This window comes from Staurois parvus, unplaced genomic scaffold (genome assembly GCF_062004578.1).
Source record: "Staurois parvus isolate SC_StPar_1 unplaced genomic scaffold, SC_StPar_1.0 ptg000818l, whole genome shotgun sequence".
Lineage (NCBI taxonomy): Eukaryota > Metazoa > Chordata > Amphibia > Anura > Ranidae > Staurois > Staurois parvus.
In genome coordinates, this window is record NW_028318614.1 from 10,380,314 (window position 1) to 10,398,903 (window position 18,590).

Below are 18,590 nucleotides of genomic sequence, written 5' to 3' on the forward strand. Positions count from 1 at the left end.
GTATAAAAATGTAACAAAATACATTGCAGCCTAAATTTATAAAGAAAGATTATTTGCAGAATTTTATAACAGAAGCTAAGAAAAACTTTCAAAAATTTCTATTTATATAGCAAAATAATTAAAAAAAACAGTGGTTACTAAATACTACCAAATGAAAGCTCTATTTGTGTGAATTTATTTTTATAAACTTCATTTGCGTACAATGTTAAATGACCAAGCAATTGCCAGTTAAAGTAGCACAGTGCCGAATTGCAAAAATGTCCTGTCACGAAGGGGGAAAAACCTTCCAGAGATCAAGCGGTTAATTCCATGCACTGCTGCCCCCCCTGCCCTGTCAACATCTGTCCACAAAAATGGTCCCTTGGGCTCCATGATCACTTGACGTTTTAATTACGCTGGTAAGGTTAGCTGTGTAAAGCATGTTTAAAACGCAAGTTTTTCAGTGTTTTTTTAGCATTTTGTATTAGCGTTTTGCCGCGTTTTTTCACGTTTGCGTCTTCTAGAGTTCCCCCCCCCAATTTTCTTAGTCTAAAAAAGTCCAAAAACACTGGTTTGCCGCGTTTTACCGAGTTTTACCTCTTTTATCAGCATTAGAGCGTTTTTACAGCTAAAAAACTCTTAGAAACCCACTAGTCCTGTTTTTTTTCCCAGCCAAAAAAACGTCCCTGCCAAAAAAACGTTGATTACAGTCTATGTGTGTATGGACACATAGGATAACATGCTGGGGAGTTTACTGGCTGTAGAAAAAAATGTCAAAAGCCAAAAACAGACGCTGTAAAAATGTCCAGTGTGCATGAGGACTACTAGTGTACTGACTATGCTGATGGCTTTTCTGCTATCTGTCCTTGATTAAACAATACTTTATGATAAGATTAATGACAGTAGGGAGGCCACCGAAGGGCCACATCTCTATTTTACTAAGGGGCCCCATGTCCTGTAGTTACATCACTGGTTTCCATAATACATACAGTACTCTTTCCAGTGAAAGGCTGTAGAACTTTTTTTTTCCTCCTTCCTGGCAAATGCAAAGGGGAATGTAACTTCCCTCCCACATAACATTCCTCTATTGTCTTTCCTGGCCTGCAGACGCTCTTCTCAGCAAATTATGGAGACCAGAGATTATGTATGTGAACTTTATCCTCCACCAAGGTACAGTGCCTGTTCCGATGAGCAGCCAAAAGAAATGCAGGAGTTTCAGAACATCCCTAGCCAGGGAAACCAAGCCACTGTGGTGACAATATTGCCAGAGATCCCACCAGTACGTGACCACGTCCTATGGTCAATGTTTAACACCATGTACATGAACATTTTCTGTCTTGGGCTGCTTGCTCTTGTATTTTCCATCAAGGTAAGATCATTTTTTTAACCACGTCATATTTAGATATAGTAACTGTTCTTTTTGGTCCCACTGAAGCCTATCATTTACCATTAGCAGATCTAAATTACTGTAATGACAACTTCGTAAAGTAATCTAACTCCAGTAGCATTCAACTTTCCACTATGTATAGAACATTTCTACTGCTGTTTACTTCTGTGCAGTACAGAAGAGTGAGTAGTACTGAATCCTTACTATTGGAAATAAATTCCATTTCAAGAGAAGTTCAAAACATAAGACTGACATTTGTGTTAATTTTTTCCAGCTGTGGTTAACTTTTATTTCCTAGAAAGGGTTGGTTTGTGCTGCTTGTAGTAGAGGAGGGGGTTGATGTGGGGGCACAGCAGATTTAAGTAGGAGAACAGAGAGGGTGGGACAAGTTGACATTTGAGGCCCTGAAATGAAACTCTAGCCAATACATACTTTAAAAAAAGTAATCTGTTGGGGAAGGATTGTGATAATCCCCCCATGAAACAACCTCAGGATGAACTTCAAGTATACATCTGGACAAAAAAAAAAACGTGGTACATCACTGCAATATGAGGGTTTTCCAAAACATTTACGCACTTTTTTTTAAACATATATATGGATAAAACTGCAGAATGTTTTTGAAGACCCCCTCATATATTTCCTTAACATTTTTTAAACTTGTACCTACAGGTAAGCCTATAATAAGGTACAGTGAATATCTCCTGAACTCAAACTGTTTAGTAGATGTTCACACTGCACCCAGCCAGTGATGTCTCCGGCGCATGCACCCTGAAGAGACGGCATACCTGTGCCATCCCTTCAGAGCTCTGTGCCGCAATAGAAACTCCTGCACACATGTGCCGGAGTGATGTCATCACGGCTTGGCCAGTAGACGGCCAGGGTAAGTTAAGCATTTATTAAAGTGCTAGTATGCAATGCATCCTAGCACATTATGCCATTGTATTGCAGGTTTTTTCTTTTTCAAATAGGCCACGGTTTACTGCTGCTTTATACTGTGTTGATCTACTAGGAATCCAGTGAGCCCCAAACTTTCTGTTAACACGTCATATCTACTTGAATGGTTCAGGAGATATAATTTTCTGCTCTCCTATATATGCTAGCTAGGGGGTGTAAAAATCTGGAAACTTGTATCAAAGTGACCAATCTGAATATATGCCTGGTTTTTATGTAAGTCTCTCATATTCCAAGATTTGAAATCATAGAGGAAAATGGATGTTGAATGTGGTGTCTAGTTTATGACTCCTCTGGAATGTCTTTGAACTCCGTGAAGGACTTGGTTTATGGTCTTAGATATCCCAGATTGCGAACTAATAGGTACCTAGGCACCAGTTCGGCTGGGGGGTTTTATAGTCCTGACGCCCTCCTGCTGTGCCTGGATGGCCTGTGACCTCTGTCATCCCCCAGACCACATGTCACTCCACAGCGAGGGAGGGGGGATGATTGAAGGAGGAAACCTGCTTTGGGAGTGAGAGATGGTACAAAATGAAAGATTCTTAACAAAATGGAGGACCTCGTCCATCTCTGTGTGCATGATTGCTACACAGGAGATGACCAGAGACTGCGGACATAGTACAGGAGATGACCAGAGACTGCGAACATAGTACAGGAGATGACCAGAGACTGCGGACACAGAACCCGAGATGACCAGAGACTGCGGACATAGTACAGGAGATGACCAGAGACTGCGGATATAGTACAGGAGATGACCAGAGACTGCAGACATAGTACAGGAGATGACCAGAGACTGCGAACATAGTACAGGAGATGACCAGAGACTGCGGACATAGTACAGGAGATGACCAGAGACTGTGGATACAGTACCCGAGATGACCAGAGACTGCGGACACAGTACAGGAGATGACCAGAGACTGCGGACACAGTACAGGAGATGACCAGAGACTGCGGACATAGTACAGGAGATGACCAGAGACTGCGAACATAGTACAGGAGATGACCAGAGACTGCGGACACAGTACAGGAGATGACCAGAGACTGCGGACATAGTACAGGATATGACTAGAGACTGCGGACATAGTACAGGAGATGACCAGAGACTGCGGACATAGTACAGGAGATGACCAGAGACTGCGAACATAGTACAGGAGATGACCAGAGACTGCGGACAGTACCCGAGATGACCAAAGACTGTGGACACAGTATAGGAGATGACCAGAGACTGCGGACACAGTACAGGAGATGACCAGAGACTGCAGACATAGTACAGGAGATGACCAGAGACTGCGGACACAGTACAGGAGATGACCAGAGACTGCGGACACAGTACAGGAGATGACCAGAGACTGTGGACACAGTACAGGAGATGACCAGAGACTGCGGACATAGTACAGGAGTTGACCAGAGACTGCGGAGACAGTACAGGAGCGAAAAATACGGTAATATACACTGAATTGGGTTATTTAATGTATAAAAATGTAACAAAATACATTGCAGCCTAAATTTATAAAGAAAGATTATTTGCAGAATTTTATAACAGAAGCTAAGAAAAACTTTCAAAAATTTCTATTTATATAGCAAAATAATTAAAAAAACAGTGGTTACTAAATACTACCAAATGAAAGCTCTATTTGTGTGAATTTATTTTTATAAATTTCATTTGCGTACAATGTTAAATGACCAAGCAATTGCCAGTTAAAGTAGCACAGTTCCGAATTGCAAAAAATGTCCTGTCACGAAGGGGGAAAAACCTTCCAGAGATCAAGCGGTTAATTCCATACACTGCTGCCCCCCCTGCCCTGTCAACATCTGTCCACAACAATGGTCCCTTGGGCTCCATGATCACTTGATGTTTTAATTACGCTGGTAAGGTTAGCTGTGCTTCTGCGGCACTGAAATCCCGATCAGTGTTGCCAGCCTTGCCCAGTTCTTCCCTGTCGGACTACAGACCACATCCCCACATCTCATCTCCAATACCTAAAGACAGGGGTGTCCCTAGGCAGGTGTGGGTGGTGCGCGCTGCACCAGGTGACACCTACCGCATGGGGTGACACTAGACCCCCTACACAAAAAGGTAAGTTGTAAAGCAAGCCGACTATCCCCGCAGGTGGATCGGATCTGCGGATTGAGCATAATGGATCAGAGTCCGATCCATTATGCTCCCCAATCCGCAGATTCGATCCATCCATACCTGATCACTGCCACTCTACTGCCTAAATAGTGCCCAACAGCTCATGGGCCTTGTGTTGGGTACCAGGAGACAATAGAGATAGATAAACTTCTGCAGGAAAAAGTTGGACATGTTGGGTCTTTCCAATACAACCAATCCGGAATAAAGAGTATCAAACTTCCTCAAAATACAAATCCATTTAGATGTACAGTTAGGCCTTGTGGCTACCTGCAGCCTATTTTTACCACCCTCAACTGCCCACCAGCAACTTAACATTGGGCTACCTAATAGGGTTGCCACCTCATCCCTTTAAACCTGAACACATATTAATTATACAGGTTCTGGGGCTGATTAAGGTGGAAATTAAATTAACCTAGTGCCTTATCTGCATTAAATTAGCCTCAGAACCTGTGTAATTAATGAGTGTTCGGGTTTAAACGGATAGGGTGGCAACCCTACTACCTAACTTGTTAGTGCACACTGCCATGGTAGTGATGTGGCATGGAAAAAATGTATACCATGTGTCAAGTTTGGAGGACATTACTGCCCCAAAACACAACTCATTCAAGTGAATGGAGACACACCACAACCACCCTACAACAGGGTGTAATGCATGTGGCTTTCAATGGTTAAAATAGGTGTCATATTGTCTCCAAGCTGCCCTTCAAATGCTTCTGAAAAGCAATCTATCACAGATCGCTTTTAAGAGGGGCAGCAATGATTACCACATGTGTAAACAAACCCTAAAGCTGGCCATAGATGAATCGAAATTTGGCTGGTTCAGCAGGGATCGGCCAAAATTTCAATCCATGTATGGGCAGGCTGGTTGTACAGAACCAACCAGCCCGCTAGGATTTTCTCCCTACCATCAGAACACAATACAAGGGGGGGGGGGAAAGTCCTCTTTTTTGGTGGGACTTTAATGGCACACTTTACTTGTATGATAAATTTCAACAATTGAAAATAGATTTTTTATAAAAACAGTATGAAATTTTATTATTACAATCTTCAGAAATAAATGTAAAACTACAATACATATTGCGGCGGTGTCATCAGAGATGGTATTGCAAATCTAATCATGGATCATGCATGGTTTGCACTTGACGCGTTTCGAGATCAACAAAAATCTCTTTTTCAGAAGTGCTCAAGAAGGCATGACGTCTATAACAAACATATATATATCAATATACATGACGCAATCAAATTATTGTAAACAATTTGATACTTTACAATATTTTTATACACCTACATGATTCCATGAGAGGTCAAAACCGCCAGGAAATATTAAGAACAAATTATTATGTGAACACAGCCACATACAATAGTCCAGTGGAGTGGAGTGGATGGGAGAATTGGGTCATTTTTTTTTTTTATTCAACTTGCTGGTTAATGATTAATGTATGGTCAGCGTCACACAATTCAAACAAGAGCGAGAGTACAATATATCTTACGTACAGCAGACACATTTTGCAATGCATCTAGTAACCTTCTTTGGTTATTAGATTTGGAATAATTCTAATCCTAATTTGTTCATAATATTTCAATTCTTTTTCCATGGTTTATTGCCTCCAGAAAGCCTTCCTTTCCTGTTTACATTATAAGACAAAAATGTCCACACTAAATTTGATTTCTTCATTGTGCGCACTAAAGTGCCCTCCCTTCTCTGCTCACTGGCTGTATCTGCCAAATTCCTGGTTGCTGGGAAATCAAACTTGATGGAGGAGGGGGAGGGGATCTATGGCTGCGAGGGAAAGCAAGGGGAACACAGGATAGTGATGCTGTGCCATCACAATACACTTTGCTGATATACAATTGTACCGCTACCCCCACAGGGGCTGCTTGATAATTATTATTATTATACAGGATTTATATAGCGCCAACAGTTTGCTCAGCACTTTACAATATAACGGAGACAATACAGCAACAATACAGTTCAATACAAGAGGGATAGGAGGGCCTGATCCTGGGAGCTTACAATCTAAGAGATAATGTTTGTCCCCAGTGGTTCCCTGACCTTGCATGCCTCCCGACACCTCTGACACTCTGGGTTCAGACATATTTCAAAAGTCTAGAATAATAATACAAGAGACACAATTCTTAGTGGCACCTCTATGTTAGTCTTGTTCAAAAGAGTAGACCACAAGAACAATGGGTTTAGGATATACAAACCCAGTTAACACAAGAGAACACTGGTAAAATAGGAATAATCAATTAGCAACGTTTAATAAATTATGCAGTCATCAGTAGTAAGCTTCAACTGCAACACCAGCAGTAAGAGGGGGAAGAAAAGGCTTATTTACTTATCAGCTCCCTTTAGACCACTGGCTCCGCAAAGGTGGATGCAGAGACTTATGTAAATGTATACTTCCACATAGATAGATATAAGTATCCTAATCTGAATAACAATGGCCTTAGAAGAGATGGGGTCCCTTTAACTAGAGATTGCAACTTGAGTTGTGTTATGTTTAAAGTTCCTGTTGTTTTCTACTAGCAATGGTGGGGCCCATAAACAGTATAGAATACTTGTAATTTAATGCAGTTAAACTGATAGGCCATGATACTGCTTAAAGCAAAGATCTCCTGATACTGAGGTGTAAAGGTGCAGTGTCTAGAGTGATGACAGAAAGAGGTTGGGCATCCAACTGCTCACCAATCCCACTGATAGCACGGCCTCCTAGGAACAAGAGTTCTTGCACAAGCTCTTGACTGTTTGCAGGGATGTGCAGAGTTGTAGCCTGACAGCCTGTCAGGACAGCGAGCAGAGATGTCTGTGTGAAGACCGGATAGGGACAGTCCCAATCCAGAGAAGTTGATGTGATCCCGGTGTGGGGATTGGTGTCACCGCTGTGCTGAACTGATGTGCAGGGTCCCGAAGCAGTAAGCCAACAATCTGTTCCAGGTCTCTGCCTCCTTATTGGCTGAGACAGCAAGTGGGAGCCATTGGCTCACACCGCTGTCACTCATAGTCAGATGAGAGGGGGGGGGCTAAGCCATGGCTCCATGTGTGAATGGACACACGGAGCAAAAAGTAGCAAAAAGTAAAAAAATATAGGTTTATTTTTTCAAACTTTTTTTTTTGTTTATAGCACAAAAAATAAAAACCGCAGAGGTGATCAAATGCCACTGAAAGCAAGCTCTATTTGTGGGAAAAAAGGATGTAAATTTAATTTGGGTGCAGCGTTGCATGACCATGTAATTGTCAGTTAAATTAATGCAGCGCCGTATTGCAAAAAATGGCCTGGTCAGGAAGGGGGGGGGGGATAAATCCTCTGGAGGGCAAGTGGTTAAAGGCTAAGTTCACCTTTCATTACGTGTGTATAGGGAGGATTGTACCTCCTGCTCAAGTTCCTCTATTTTTAAGGAAACTTGAATAATTACCTGCAGATGAGTTAAGGCTCCGAATTATGTTTATTGTTTCATATACGTATATGGGAAATACAGTGTCCACCCTCACTGTATTCCCCTTTCCATAGAGTTCTTCTCTGCTTATATAGACTTTCTTATCAAATAGCAACATATCACAAGCCTGCTGGCACAATTACAATCCAGATATGTGTGTATCAATTGCAGTAAACAACTTGAAATATATGAAGTTATGGATAGAAGCATCTTTGATGAGACAAAATGGAGTATACATAGCCATCTTATAATATTCTATATACAATATGTGACTCAGTATGGATCATAGTTATTCCTATACACGTTACATTTTACACCCATATTCAGGGTGTAACATGTAATATGTTACGAAAGGATCGGCCCCCGCACCCCATTGTGATTAGGGTTGTCACCTCATCCCTTTAAAACCGAACACATATTAATTACACAGGTTCTGAGGCTAATTTAATGCAGATAAGACATTAAAGTGAGCTTAATTACCACCTTAACCACTTCCTGCCCGGCCTATAGAAGAATGACGGCCGGGCGGGATTCTCGTCAATCCGGGGGGCGTCATACAGTATGCCGTCCTTCCCGGATCGTGCTTAGTGCGCGCCCGCAAAACAGCACTTTGGCAAGATCTGTCTCTGGCTGTGTACCTCGGACACGGCCGATGACAGATCTGTGTACCGGCCACGTTGCCAGTACCATGTTGACCTGCTGTGACCAATCACAGCAGGTTACATGACAGTTGTAAACAATAGATGGCTTCCTTTCATGCCATCCATTGTATACAAGTGTGTCTAGATGTAAATGGTCACAGTGATCACATGCACAGACTGGACCAATCACAGCCCATCTGTGTCATGTGATTAGCTGTAGCCAATCACAGCTAATCACAACAAAAATACCTGAAGGAAATCGATTGCTTATAGCAAAGAGATTCTGATTAAGGTGGAAATTAAACTCACTTAGTACCTTATTTGCATTAAATTAGCCTCAGAACCTGTATAATTAATATGTGTTCTGCTTCTGAATGAGGTTGCAACCCTACTGGTACCATGCAGGACTCCTGCAGACCTGTCTCTGTATCTGTGGATGAGGATGTAAGGGATGAGGTGGCAACTCTACTGGTACCATGCAGGACTCCTGCAGACCTGTCACTGTATCTGTGGATGAGGATGTAAGGGATGAGGTGGTAACCCTACTGGTACCAGACAGGACTCCTACAGACCTGTCTCTGTATCTGTGGATGAGGATGTAAGGGATGAAGTGGCAACCCTACTGGTGCCATGCAGGACTCCTGCAGACCTGTCACTGTATCTGTGGATGAGGATGTAAGGGATGATGTGGCAACCCTACTGGTACCATGCAGGACTCCTGCAGACCTGTCACTGTATCTGTGGATGAGGATGTAAAGGATGAGGTGGCAACCCTACTGGTACCATGCAGGACTCCTGCAGACCTGTCACTGTATCTGTGGATGGGGATGTAAGGGTTGAGGTGGCATCCCTACTGGTACCATGCAGGACTCCTGCAGACCTGTCACTGTATCTGTGAATGAGGATGTAAGGGTTGAGGTGGCAACCCTACTGGTACCGTGCAGGACTCCTGCAGACCTGTCACTGTATCTGTGGATGAGGATGTAAGGGATGAGGTGGCAACCCTACTGGTGCCGTGCAGGACTCCTGCAGACCTGTCTCTCTATCTGTGGATGAGGATGTAAGGGATGAGGTGGCAACCCTACTGCTACCATGCAGGACTCCTGCAGACCTGTCACTGTATCTGTGGATGAGGATGTAAGGGATGATGTGGCAACCCTACTGTTACCAGGCAGGACTCCTGCAGACCTGTCACTGTATCTGTGGATGAGGATGTAAGGGATGATGTGGCAACCCTACTGGTACCATGCAGGACTCCTGCAGACCTGTCACTGTATCTGTGGATGAGGATGTAAGGGATGAAGTGGCAACCCTACTGCTACCATGCAGGACTCCTGCAGACCTGTCACTGTATCTGTGGATGAGGATGTAAGGGATGAGGTGGCAACCCTACTGGTACCATGCAGGACTCCTGCAGACCTGTCACTGTATCTGTGGATGAGGATGTAAGGGATGAAGTGGCAACCCTACTGCTACCATGCAGGACTCCTGCAGACCTGTCACTGTATCTGTGGATGAGGATGTAAGGGATGATGTGGCAACCCTACTGGTACCATGCAGGACTCCTGCAGACCTGTCACTGTATCTGTGGATGAGGATGTAAGGGATGAAGTGGCAACCCTACTGGTACCATGCAGGACTCCTGCAGACCTGTCACTGTATCTGTGGATGAGGATGTAAGGGATGATGTGTCAACCCTAAGTACCAGTAACTGCTGATTGCTGGTGTAATGCTTTCCAGGCTTCCAAAACAAAAAATAGTAAATGCTGGACCAATGTATCTATGTATGAAATATCCGTACCTGGAATTCCTCTTTAAAGTGAACCTGCCCTATTTGTTGATCATTGTTTTTCTGTCTTGCAGTCTCGGGATAGGAAGCAGCTGGGAGATAGAAGTGGAGCCATCAGCTACGGATCTACAGCCCGTTGTATGAATATTGCTGCAACCTCACTCTCCATCCTCTTTTGTTTAGCCACATTTATAATGGTCATGATCTTTATTTAGAAACTCATGACAGCTAAAATATTCAAGGAAAGAAAAAAAAAACAAGGATTTGGAAAATTTACTTTTTGCAGCAGACAACAACATTCAAACACATTTGCCATCTTTTCTCAATGGGACAAATTGCTGACGGTTACAAAGTGCAAACACCCAAATGTTCTCACACATACCTGCAGCACCTTTCACTGTCCTCCCTTATTCTGATAGTTCTGATTGCACCAAGCTCATTCTCTCTTGCCCCATGTCCTCCTATTACACCTCCATGGCAATACTGAGCTGCTTCAATGGACGATGTAGGTAGGCAATATCCGGCACTACTGGGAAGTGATAAAGCTGTGCTCTATTAGAACTATCTTGCACTGGGGCAGGCAGGGGGTTCTGGAAGCTGCTGTAGGTATGAGCAGGTACTTCTATTTTTTAAAATTTATTTCAGGTACTTATATAGCACCATCAATTTATGCAGCACTTTACATATATATTGTGCATTCACATCAGTCCCTAACCCTCAAGGGGTGTACAATCTAAGGTCCCTAACTTACATTCATACATACACATACTAGGGCCAATTTAGACAGGAGCCAATTAACCTACCAGCATGTTTATGGAGTGTGGGAGGAAGCCCTCACAGGCAGAACATGCAAATTCTAGGCAGGTGGTACCATGGCTGGGATTTGAACCAATGAGCCTCGTACTGCCAAGCAGAAGTACTAACCATTTAGCCATTGTGCTGTCCATACTTCTAGATGCCTGCTTCTCATAGATGTCCGCATCTTATTTTTGTTTGTTAAAGGGACAGAGTCAACTTTAAGACACAATGCCACTTTTCCCCTCAAAAAATTCTTGAGCCTTCTGGATATGGGGAAGCATGTATCCTCTCATATGACAATGTAATTTATCCCCCACAGGCACTGTCACGTGACCGAGAGAATGTCACCACTACCTCCTTGCGTCTAGGAGATGCTGGAAATTCTGATGCTGGCAGTGACAGTGGAAGGAGAGGCAGAGGAGTGCTTGCCTTTATACATACATTATCACTTATCCCTGTGGGGGCTAGGTGACAGAGTCTATTTAAATCAAATGTTAGCTTGATACGTAATTTCTTACATTTAAAGCGGAACTAAACCCATTCATTGAGCTGCTGCCCAAAACAAATACATTCAAGGCATGCCATGTCACAGTTGCTTGTGCTCTCAAACAAGCTGTCAAGCCATCAAATCGCTGGTGCCATAACTAATCAAATGGTCAGCACAGGACAACTGCAGATCAAACAGAGGCTAAGATGGCAGCTTCCTTGGCTGAGATAGGGGGATTAAGTTCTGCTTTAACCCTATTAACCCTATGTTCACACCAATGTGTTTTTTAGTTTGTTTAGAATTTTGTAGACATGCACTACAGTACATTTAACATGGGTTCCTATGGATCTAGTTCACATCTGTGCGTTTTGAGCTGATGCCTTTTTTGTAAAGGGTCACAAACTTTTTTCCTGCAGCAGATTGCGTTTTACATGTAATAGACTTCAATGGACCTGCACCAAAAAAGTAATTCTTTCGTTTTGATGCGTTTTGTGGGGTTTTTTTGGCTAATAGCAAAGTATGACTTCTGTTCATGTTCTGTGACTTTGATGTGACTTTACACTCTCCAGCACTCAAGTAGTATCAAAGTAGCCTCAAAAGTTGCATCAAAGTAGTGCAGGTACCTTTATGTGTCCAAAATCGCATGTTATGGTTGGAGTTAAGCGCTAGCATGAAGGGCTAGGGTTAGGATTAAGGGCTAGGGCTAAATGTTAGGGTTAGGATTAAGGGCTAGGGCTAAATGTTGGGGTTAAGGGCTAGCATGAAGGGCTAGGGTTAGGATTAAGGGCTAGGGCTAAATGTTAGGGTTAAGGGCTAGCATAAAGGGCTAGGGTTAGGATTAAGGGCTAGGGCTAAATGTTAGGGTTAAGGGCTAGGGCTAAATGTTAGGGTTAGGGTTAGGGGCTAGCATGAAGGGCTAGGGTTAGGATTAAGGGCTAGGGCTAAATGTTAGGGTTAGGGGCTAGCATGAAGGGCTAGGGTTAGGATTAAGGGCTAGGGCTAAATGTTAGGGTTAGGGTTAGGGGCTAGCATGAAGGGCTAGGGTTAGGATTAAGGGCTAGGGCTAAATGTTAGGGTTAAGGGCTACCCGTAACCTTAACTCTTCCATTTTACCCTAACCTTAGCCCTTAACCCTAACATGTAACCCTAACCCTAGTCCTGAACTCTAACCATAACATGTGACTTTGAACACATAAAGGTTCCTGCACTACTTTGATGCGACTTTGATGCTACTTGAGTTCCAGAGAGTCTAAAGTCACATCAGAGTCACACTACATGAACAGAGCTGTCATACTTTCCTATTAGCCAAAAAAAAGCATCAAAAACGTGTTCAAAAACGCAAAATGCATCGCAAAGCGCACTAGAAAAATGCATCATCGGCCTGGATAGATGTGAACCTAGCCTAAAGGCTGAGTTCATCTCAAAACTAATATTTAAATTTTGAAAAGAGACTATAAAGCCTAATCATACATCATCTTATTATGTATCTTTATGGCTTTAGGTACAAGATTTGCATAACAAGACTCACTGCACCGAATTCTCCAAACTGACATAATAATTTAAGCATGTAGAATCCTGGGATGAGAGCAGCACCTGTATTTATGTTTCGTCTGGGTACAATCGGTAATTGTAGATTACACCCAGACAAAGCACCAGTATAGATGTGTCCTATCCTACTCTCAGCACAGGCTTCAACATGCATACAGTATTATTCCAGAGAAGCCAGCACAATGAGTATGTCATCTTCACTCTGCCTATGCAATGAACCTGGCACAGGATCAAAACCGTGAGCCAAGATTTCTTGCCATCTCAGAGTCTGGGAGACATAAAAAACTAATGGATAATAAACCCAATTTAGTCCATCCAAAATTAAACTACCTTTTTGTGGACTAGGCCTATAAGAAATCTACATTTTAGGATTAATTCAATTGAGCACCAATAATCTGACCATACGTTCATTTGGATCTGTAGTTCAGCGTGTAAATGAAACGTCCAGATTTTGCAGCCTATTGCAAAGACTGCATCTATTAAATGCTGTCCGAAAAAAAAACTAGCACAAATTGAAGGAGCTCCAGACCAAATGATAAGAGTCCAAATTAATTTATTGGTTTACAGTAAAAAAAAAAAATCCAACTCGTTGTAGGGGCCAGAACAAGCTTCTCCTCACAAGGTTATCTTGATTGCTTCCGCAGATGCTGCTAGTTAGTAACTCTTGTAGTATCCAAATAACTTCTATACAAAGATTCACACAGCAAAGCTTTATTTTGAGTCCATTCAAGGTTCTTTTTTAACATGAAGCCTTAAAGAAAGGGGGGGTTCTTCTGGCCCCCAAAACTTTTTTTTTTTTTTAGTGTAAACCAATAAATTCATTTGGACTCATTTATCATTTGGTCTGGCATTCCATTCTGTTGGTGTATGTTTTTTTTTCTGGTAACCTGTTGGGTACCCACTGGAGGGTAGCCTTGTCTGTTGTGATCAGTCCATCCAGAGCCAGTGAGGTGTCCTCTTAATACTTTCTATGAACTCACATCAAAGTCCCAGCTCTCCCTGGATGCATTTTTCTTCAATGGAATGTTGTGTCTGCTTCAGCTCAGAGCTATATGCGATTCTAAATGAGAAAAGTGAAAGGTTTTCCCTAAAGTATATCTAAACCCAAGAACAAATACACTCTACTTTATTGAAGGTTACCGGTCCTTTGATGTGGTGGCAGCAAAAGTTTTCTTTATTCCTTCTTTCTTTCGTTTTCACCTAATGGTCCTGCCAGTAACACACTTCCTATCGTAGGTTAACAGCCTTTACTTACTGCACTGTATCTATGGAAGAGCAACATTGTCAGTCTAGGTTGCACTCCTGATTCATTCTTGGTTCACACTGTTGTGACCCGTGCGGCCCACGATTGCTCTGCCACAGCAGACTATTCATTTGAATGGGCTGCTGTGCCACGTTTAATGCAGGAAAATGGTGTGTGCACCTTTCTGAAAACGTGGCTGCAGGGAAACTGCATGGTCTTTTTGATCATACGGTTTCCCTGTGGTTCCCACACCCACAATCATGTTGCAGGCTGAGATGTGTGTATGTGTGTGTGTGGGGGGTTAAGAGCAGCGGCTGCAGGTGGTGGCGGGTGCAGGAACAGGTTGGTTCCTGCACCTGCAACCAGGCCACAGCCTGTGGGTTAGTGCGAACTGAGCATAAGGCTGCTTTCACACTGATCAGTTTTTCTTCCGTTTTTGCGTTAAAAAAACCAGAAGAAAAACGTGTGACCATGTATTCCTATGGAACTCTTTACACTAATACTTTGTGGGTCTGATGCGTCTTTAAATCTTGCTTGCTGCATGTTTTATGCGGTAAAAAAAAACACAAAAAACGCACCTCCCCACTGAAATCAATGGGAAACATGGCAAAACTTGTCAAAAATGCATTTCTAAAACTGCAACCGCATTGTGTTTTTGGTGTGTTTTTTGAGTCACATGTCCTGTAAAAAACGTGGCAAAAACGCGTATGTGTTTTTGACACGCTTTTGCTATGGATCAGTGTGAAAGTAGCCTAAGGCTACAAATTCTTCTCACTCTCTTCATAGGGAGAAAGTGTTTTGTACAGTAGTTCACAACAGAGAATTGGGAAGACAGATAACAATGTTTGAGATTTCAGCTCAGCACTCAAAAAGCACACTGGATATCTATCAGGACCAACAGTTATTTTCTGTACTTGCAGAAAATGTTCTTACCCGTATAAAAAACAAAATGCAGCCCCCACATCTAAGGACTGCTAAAAACCTTTTGTTTAGATACTCTTCAAACCATGGCTCGTTGTTGCTTTTGATACACATCATAGAGAAATATTCCTTGAACTTCTTTCTTTCGAGAATATGCATGTTCCAGTATATCGAATTTTAAGCTTTAGTGTATTTTAGTATTTCTCTTTTTATTTTAGTATACCATAAAATGACCATTCTTTTATTCCTATGCTGATAGAACTAGTTAAATTTTCTAGGTTTTATTTTTGTTATAAAACTTTGTTTTATAGATGCTACTGTGCCGCTCAAGTATAATTGTACTTTTTAATAGCATTGCATTCACTGAATTTCACATTCTAATTGTTTGATAAAGGAAGAGCATTTTTCATCTGCTGCTTTGCTCCTTGCACTGTTTTATTAAATACGCCTGTTAGTGCAATATGTAGTAGTGTCCAGAAACACAAAACAACTAATTAGAAATCAGTAATGTAGGCCTTTTTGTGTGGGCCGTGTTTGTCCCCATGGGATGCACAGGTGTTCCATGCATCTGTGTGCAGGCAGTTCCATCCTTTGGAACCATCCATTGGGAACTGTGGCTGTGTCCATGAAGCCACGGCGTCTTAATTAAAATGAATGGTACTGCCTGCACACAGATGCATGGAACACCTGTGCATCCCATGTGGGCAAACACGGCCCTCACATGGATGTAAGCTTAAAGTTCACTTTGAAAAAATAAATAAATAAGTATCAGCCAGGTATAGTATGAAAAACTGTGAAATATCCATACCTGGAATTCCTCTTTAAGAAATTTGTAGCTACAGTACATAATATATTGCTGTGAAATACATACATGGTAGAGGCAAGTCACCATCATCAAATTTATGCAGAACACCACTGGTTACTCATAATATGCCTTTATTAATGATTAAAGGATAAGTTCACCGTTTAACAAAAAATAACAAAATGCACTTTTTTTTCAGGTAAATAAATGTGCATTTATTATTATTTTTTTGGAGCATGTAAAACATTGCACCAGCGATCATAAGATTGCTGGTGCCATGCAGGTCTCCTGCAGACTTTCAGTTTAATCTGTGTTTTATGTCGTATGAGTAGACAGTTTAATGCTCCATGCACACTGGGCATTTTAATAATGCGGGTTGTGTTAGCTGTGTAAAGTCACGTAAAAAAGCTAGTTTTTCAGTGTTTTTGCATAAGCGGTTTGCCGTGTTTTACAGCGTTTTCCCAAGTTTGCGGTTTTTCGTGTTTTTTTACCCCCCATAATTTTTTGCTCAAAAAATGTCCCAAAACGCAGATTTGCCATGTTTTACCGCGTTTTTCAGTGTTAGAACAGTTTTACAGCTGAAAAACTCTTCTAGAAACCCACTATTTCTAGGTTTTTTTTCCAGCCAAAAACCGCCCCTGCCAAAAAACACTGATTATGACCTATGTGTACATGGACACATAAGATAACATGCTGGGGAGTTTACTGGCTGTAGAAAAAAATTCCAAAAGCCAAAAACAGCCGCTGTAAAAATGTCCCGTGGGCATGAGGACTAACACTGACAGGAAGACTCAATGAACTACCACAGCGCTCCACAGCAAAGGATGTTGATCCTTGCAGTTCATTCATTCACAGAACTCTGTTTTCAAAAAGTGACAGCTAGCAAGGGAAACTTCTCCCTGTACTGCTGTCACATAGGGGGGGACGGGCAGCCACTGCAGTGGTGGGAACATGTTACATGTTCCATCCTAAAAATAGGTGAAACATGTTCCACCCTAATAATGGGTGAAACATGTTCCACCCTACAAATGGGTGAAACATGTTCCACCCTAAAAATGGGTGAAACATGTTCCACCCTAAAAATGGGTGAAACATTTTCCTCCCTAAAAATGGGTGAAACATGTAACATTTTCCCAAAGGTGAACTTATCCTTTAGATTCACCCATGTAAATGAGTGAATTAATAAGCTAAATACATTCCAGGTGTTTCAAATCAAAAGGTCTTCAAATTATTACAGTTCATATCTTATAGAATGCAGCCGCAGCCTAAGTAAAAACGTTTGTTCTCTGCCAGCATGCTGCAGAGTGGGACCCTTGCTCTCTGTGGGGAAGCAGTGATCTCTCTGCAGAGGTCTGACACATCCTCTGCTGAGCCAGACCTGTAGCTCTGCACATCAAAAGAGCTCAAACTTCCTGCTGCTTGGAGAGCTCCAGCTGTCTCAGCAGGAGGCATGTCAGAGCTCTTCTCTGCAAAAGGCTGGCAGGGAACAGGCTATTCTACTCAGGCCGTGGCTGCTTTCTAAATCAAATGAACTGCAAGACTTTGAGCATATTTTTCTTTTGATGCATGTATTTCGTTGATTTAAACCAAAGGTTTCGTTGAGCTTGATATACCTTAGAAACGAACCAGCAACTCAGGCAGATATAAAAATGTCAATTAAAGCAGTGATAAAACTCAAAATTGGTATCAGGTTTCTACATTGAACTGCACAGCAGCTGAGAAACAATAAGAGATAGGAACCAATCAGTGCTGCAGCGTGAAGAGGGAACATGCTAACAGGAGGAAAGTGCAGTGAGCAGAGAGATAACCTCATTAGAGCACTATGCTTCTGTATTGTCCAAGCAAGGACATGACTATGCTGTCTTGCAGGGGAGCCTGAAATCACAAGATTGCCTAAACAGAATTGCAAATCCTTGGGTGGAAAAAAACAGTTCATATATATGTATTTCAGCTATGCGTTTAGTTGCTTGCCCAGGCTTCATCCTATATATTGTTTGTATTATGTACCAGTATGTTCTGTCAAGGTATGTGTTACTTCACTGTCACTCCAGATGACAATTTCCTTGTTTGAAAACATGTTGTAAAATCATTCTTTGTTAATATTCTGATTAAAAGAAATATCTGTTTTAAAAAAATAAATCTTCCTCCAGTTAATGTTATGGATGAATATCTGCATATTGGAAAGCAGTAAAGTGTATATTCTATAAAATGGACCAAACAAAAAAAAAAGAATAGTTTTTTCAATAACATAAAATACAGTATTTAGAAGAGGCGATTGCAGAAATACCAAAACTGACATTATATCGTAACTGATACACTAACAAAAGGCTAAAAATGACACGTATATTTATATTCATATGAATGCTATGATTGATGAAAGCACGGAAACCCACAGAGGTCAGGTTCTTAGTTCCACGTTACCCTTTTCAGGGATGGCTTTGGTTTCTGCAGCACAATTCTATGAAAACTATT

The 18,590-nt window shown here is 41.9% G+C and overlaps 1 protein-coding gene across 1 annotated transcript; it reads left to right on the forward strand.

Annotated features, from left to right (window-relative positions):
• The first annotated feature begins 1,067 nt into the window (after positions 1–1,067).
• Positions 1,068–18,257, forward strand: LOC149444068 (dispanin subfamily A member 2b-like). Its single transcript, XM_089655052.1, has 2 exons — positions 1,068–1,348; positions 10,394–18,257. Exons 1-2 carry the CDS (start codon positions 1,106–1,108, stop codon positions 10,532–10,534), a joined length of 384 nt encoding a protein of 127 aa, XP_089511178.1. The 5' UTR covers positions 1,068–1,105; the 3' UTR covers positions 10,535–18,257.
• Positions 18,258–18,590: the final 333 nt, after the last annotated feature.

Bases quoted from the DNA above. Each gene is read 5' to 3' on its own strand.
- LOC149444068 (XM_089655052.1), top strand. From the start codon at position 1,106: ATGGAGACCAGAGATTATGTATGTGAACTTTATCCTCCACCAAGGTAC. The intron at 1,349-10,393 runs GTAAGATCATTT...TCTGTCTTGCAG, and splicing joins CTCTTGTATTTTCCATCAAG to TCTCGGGATAGGAAGCAGCT.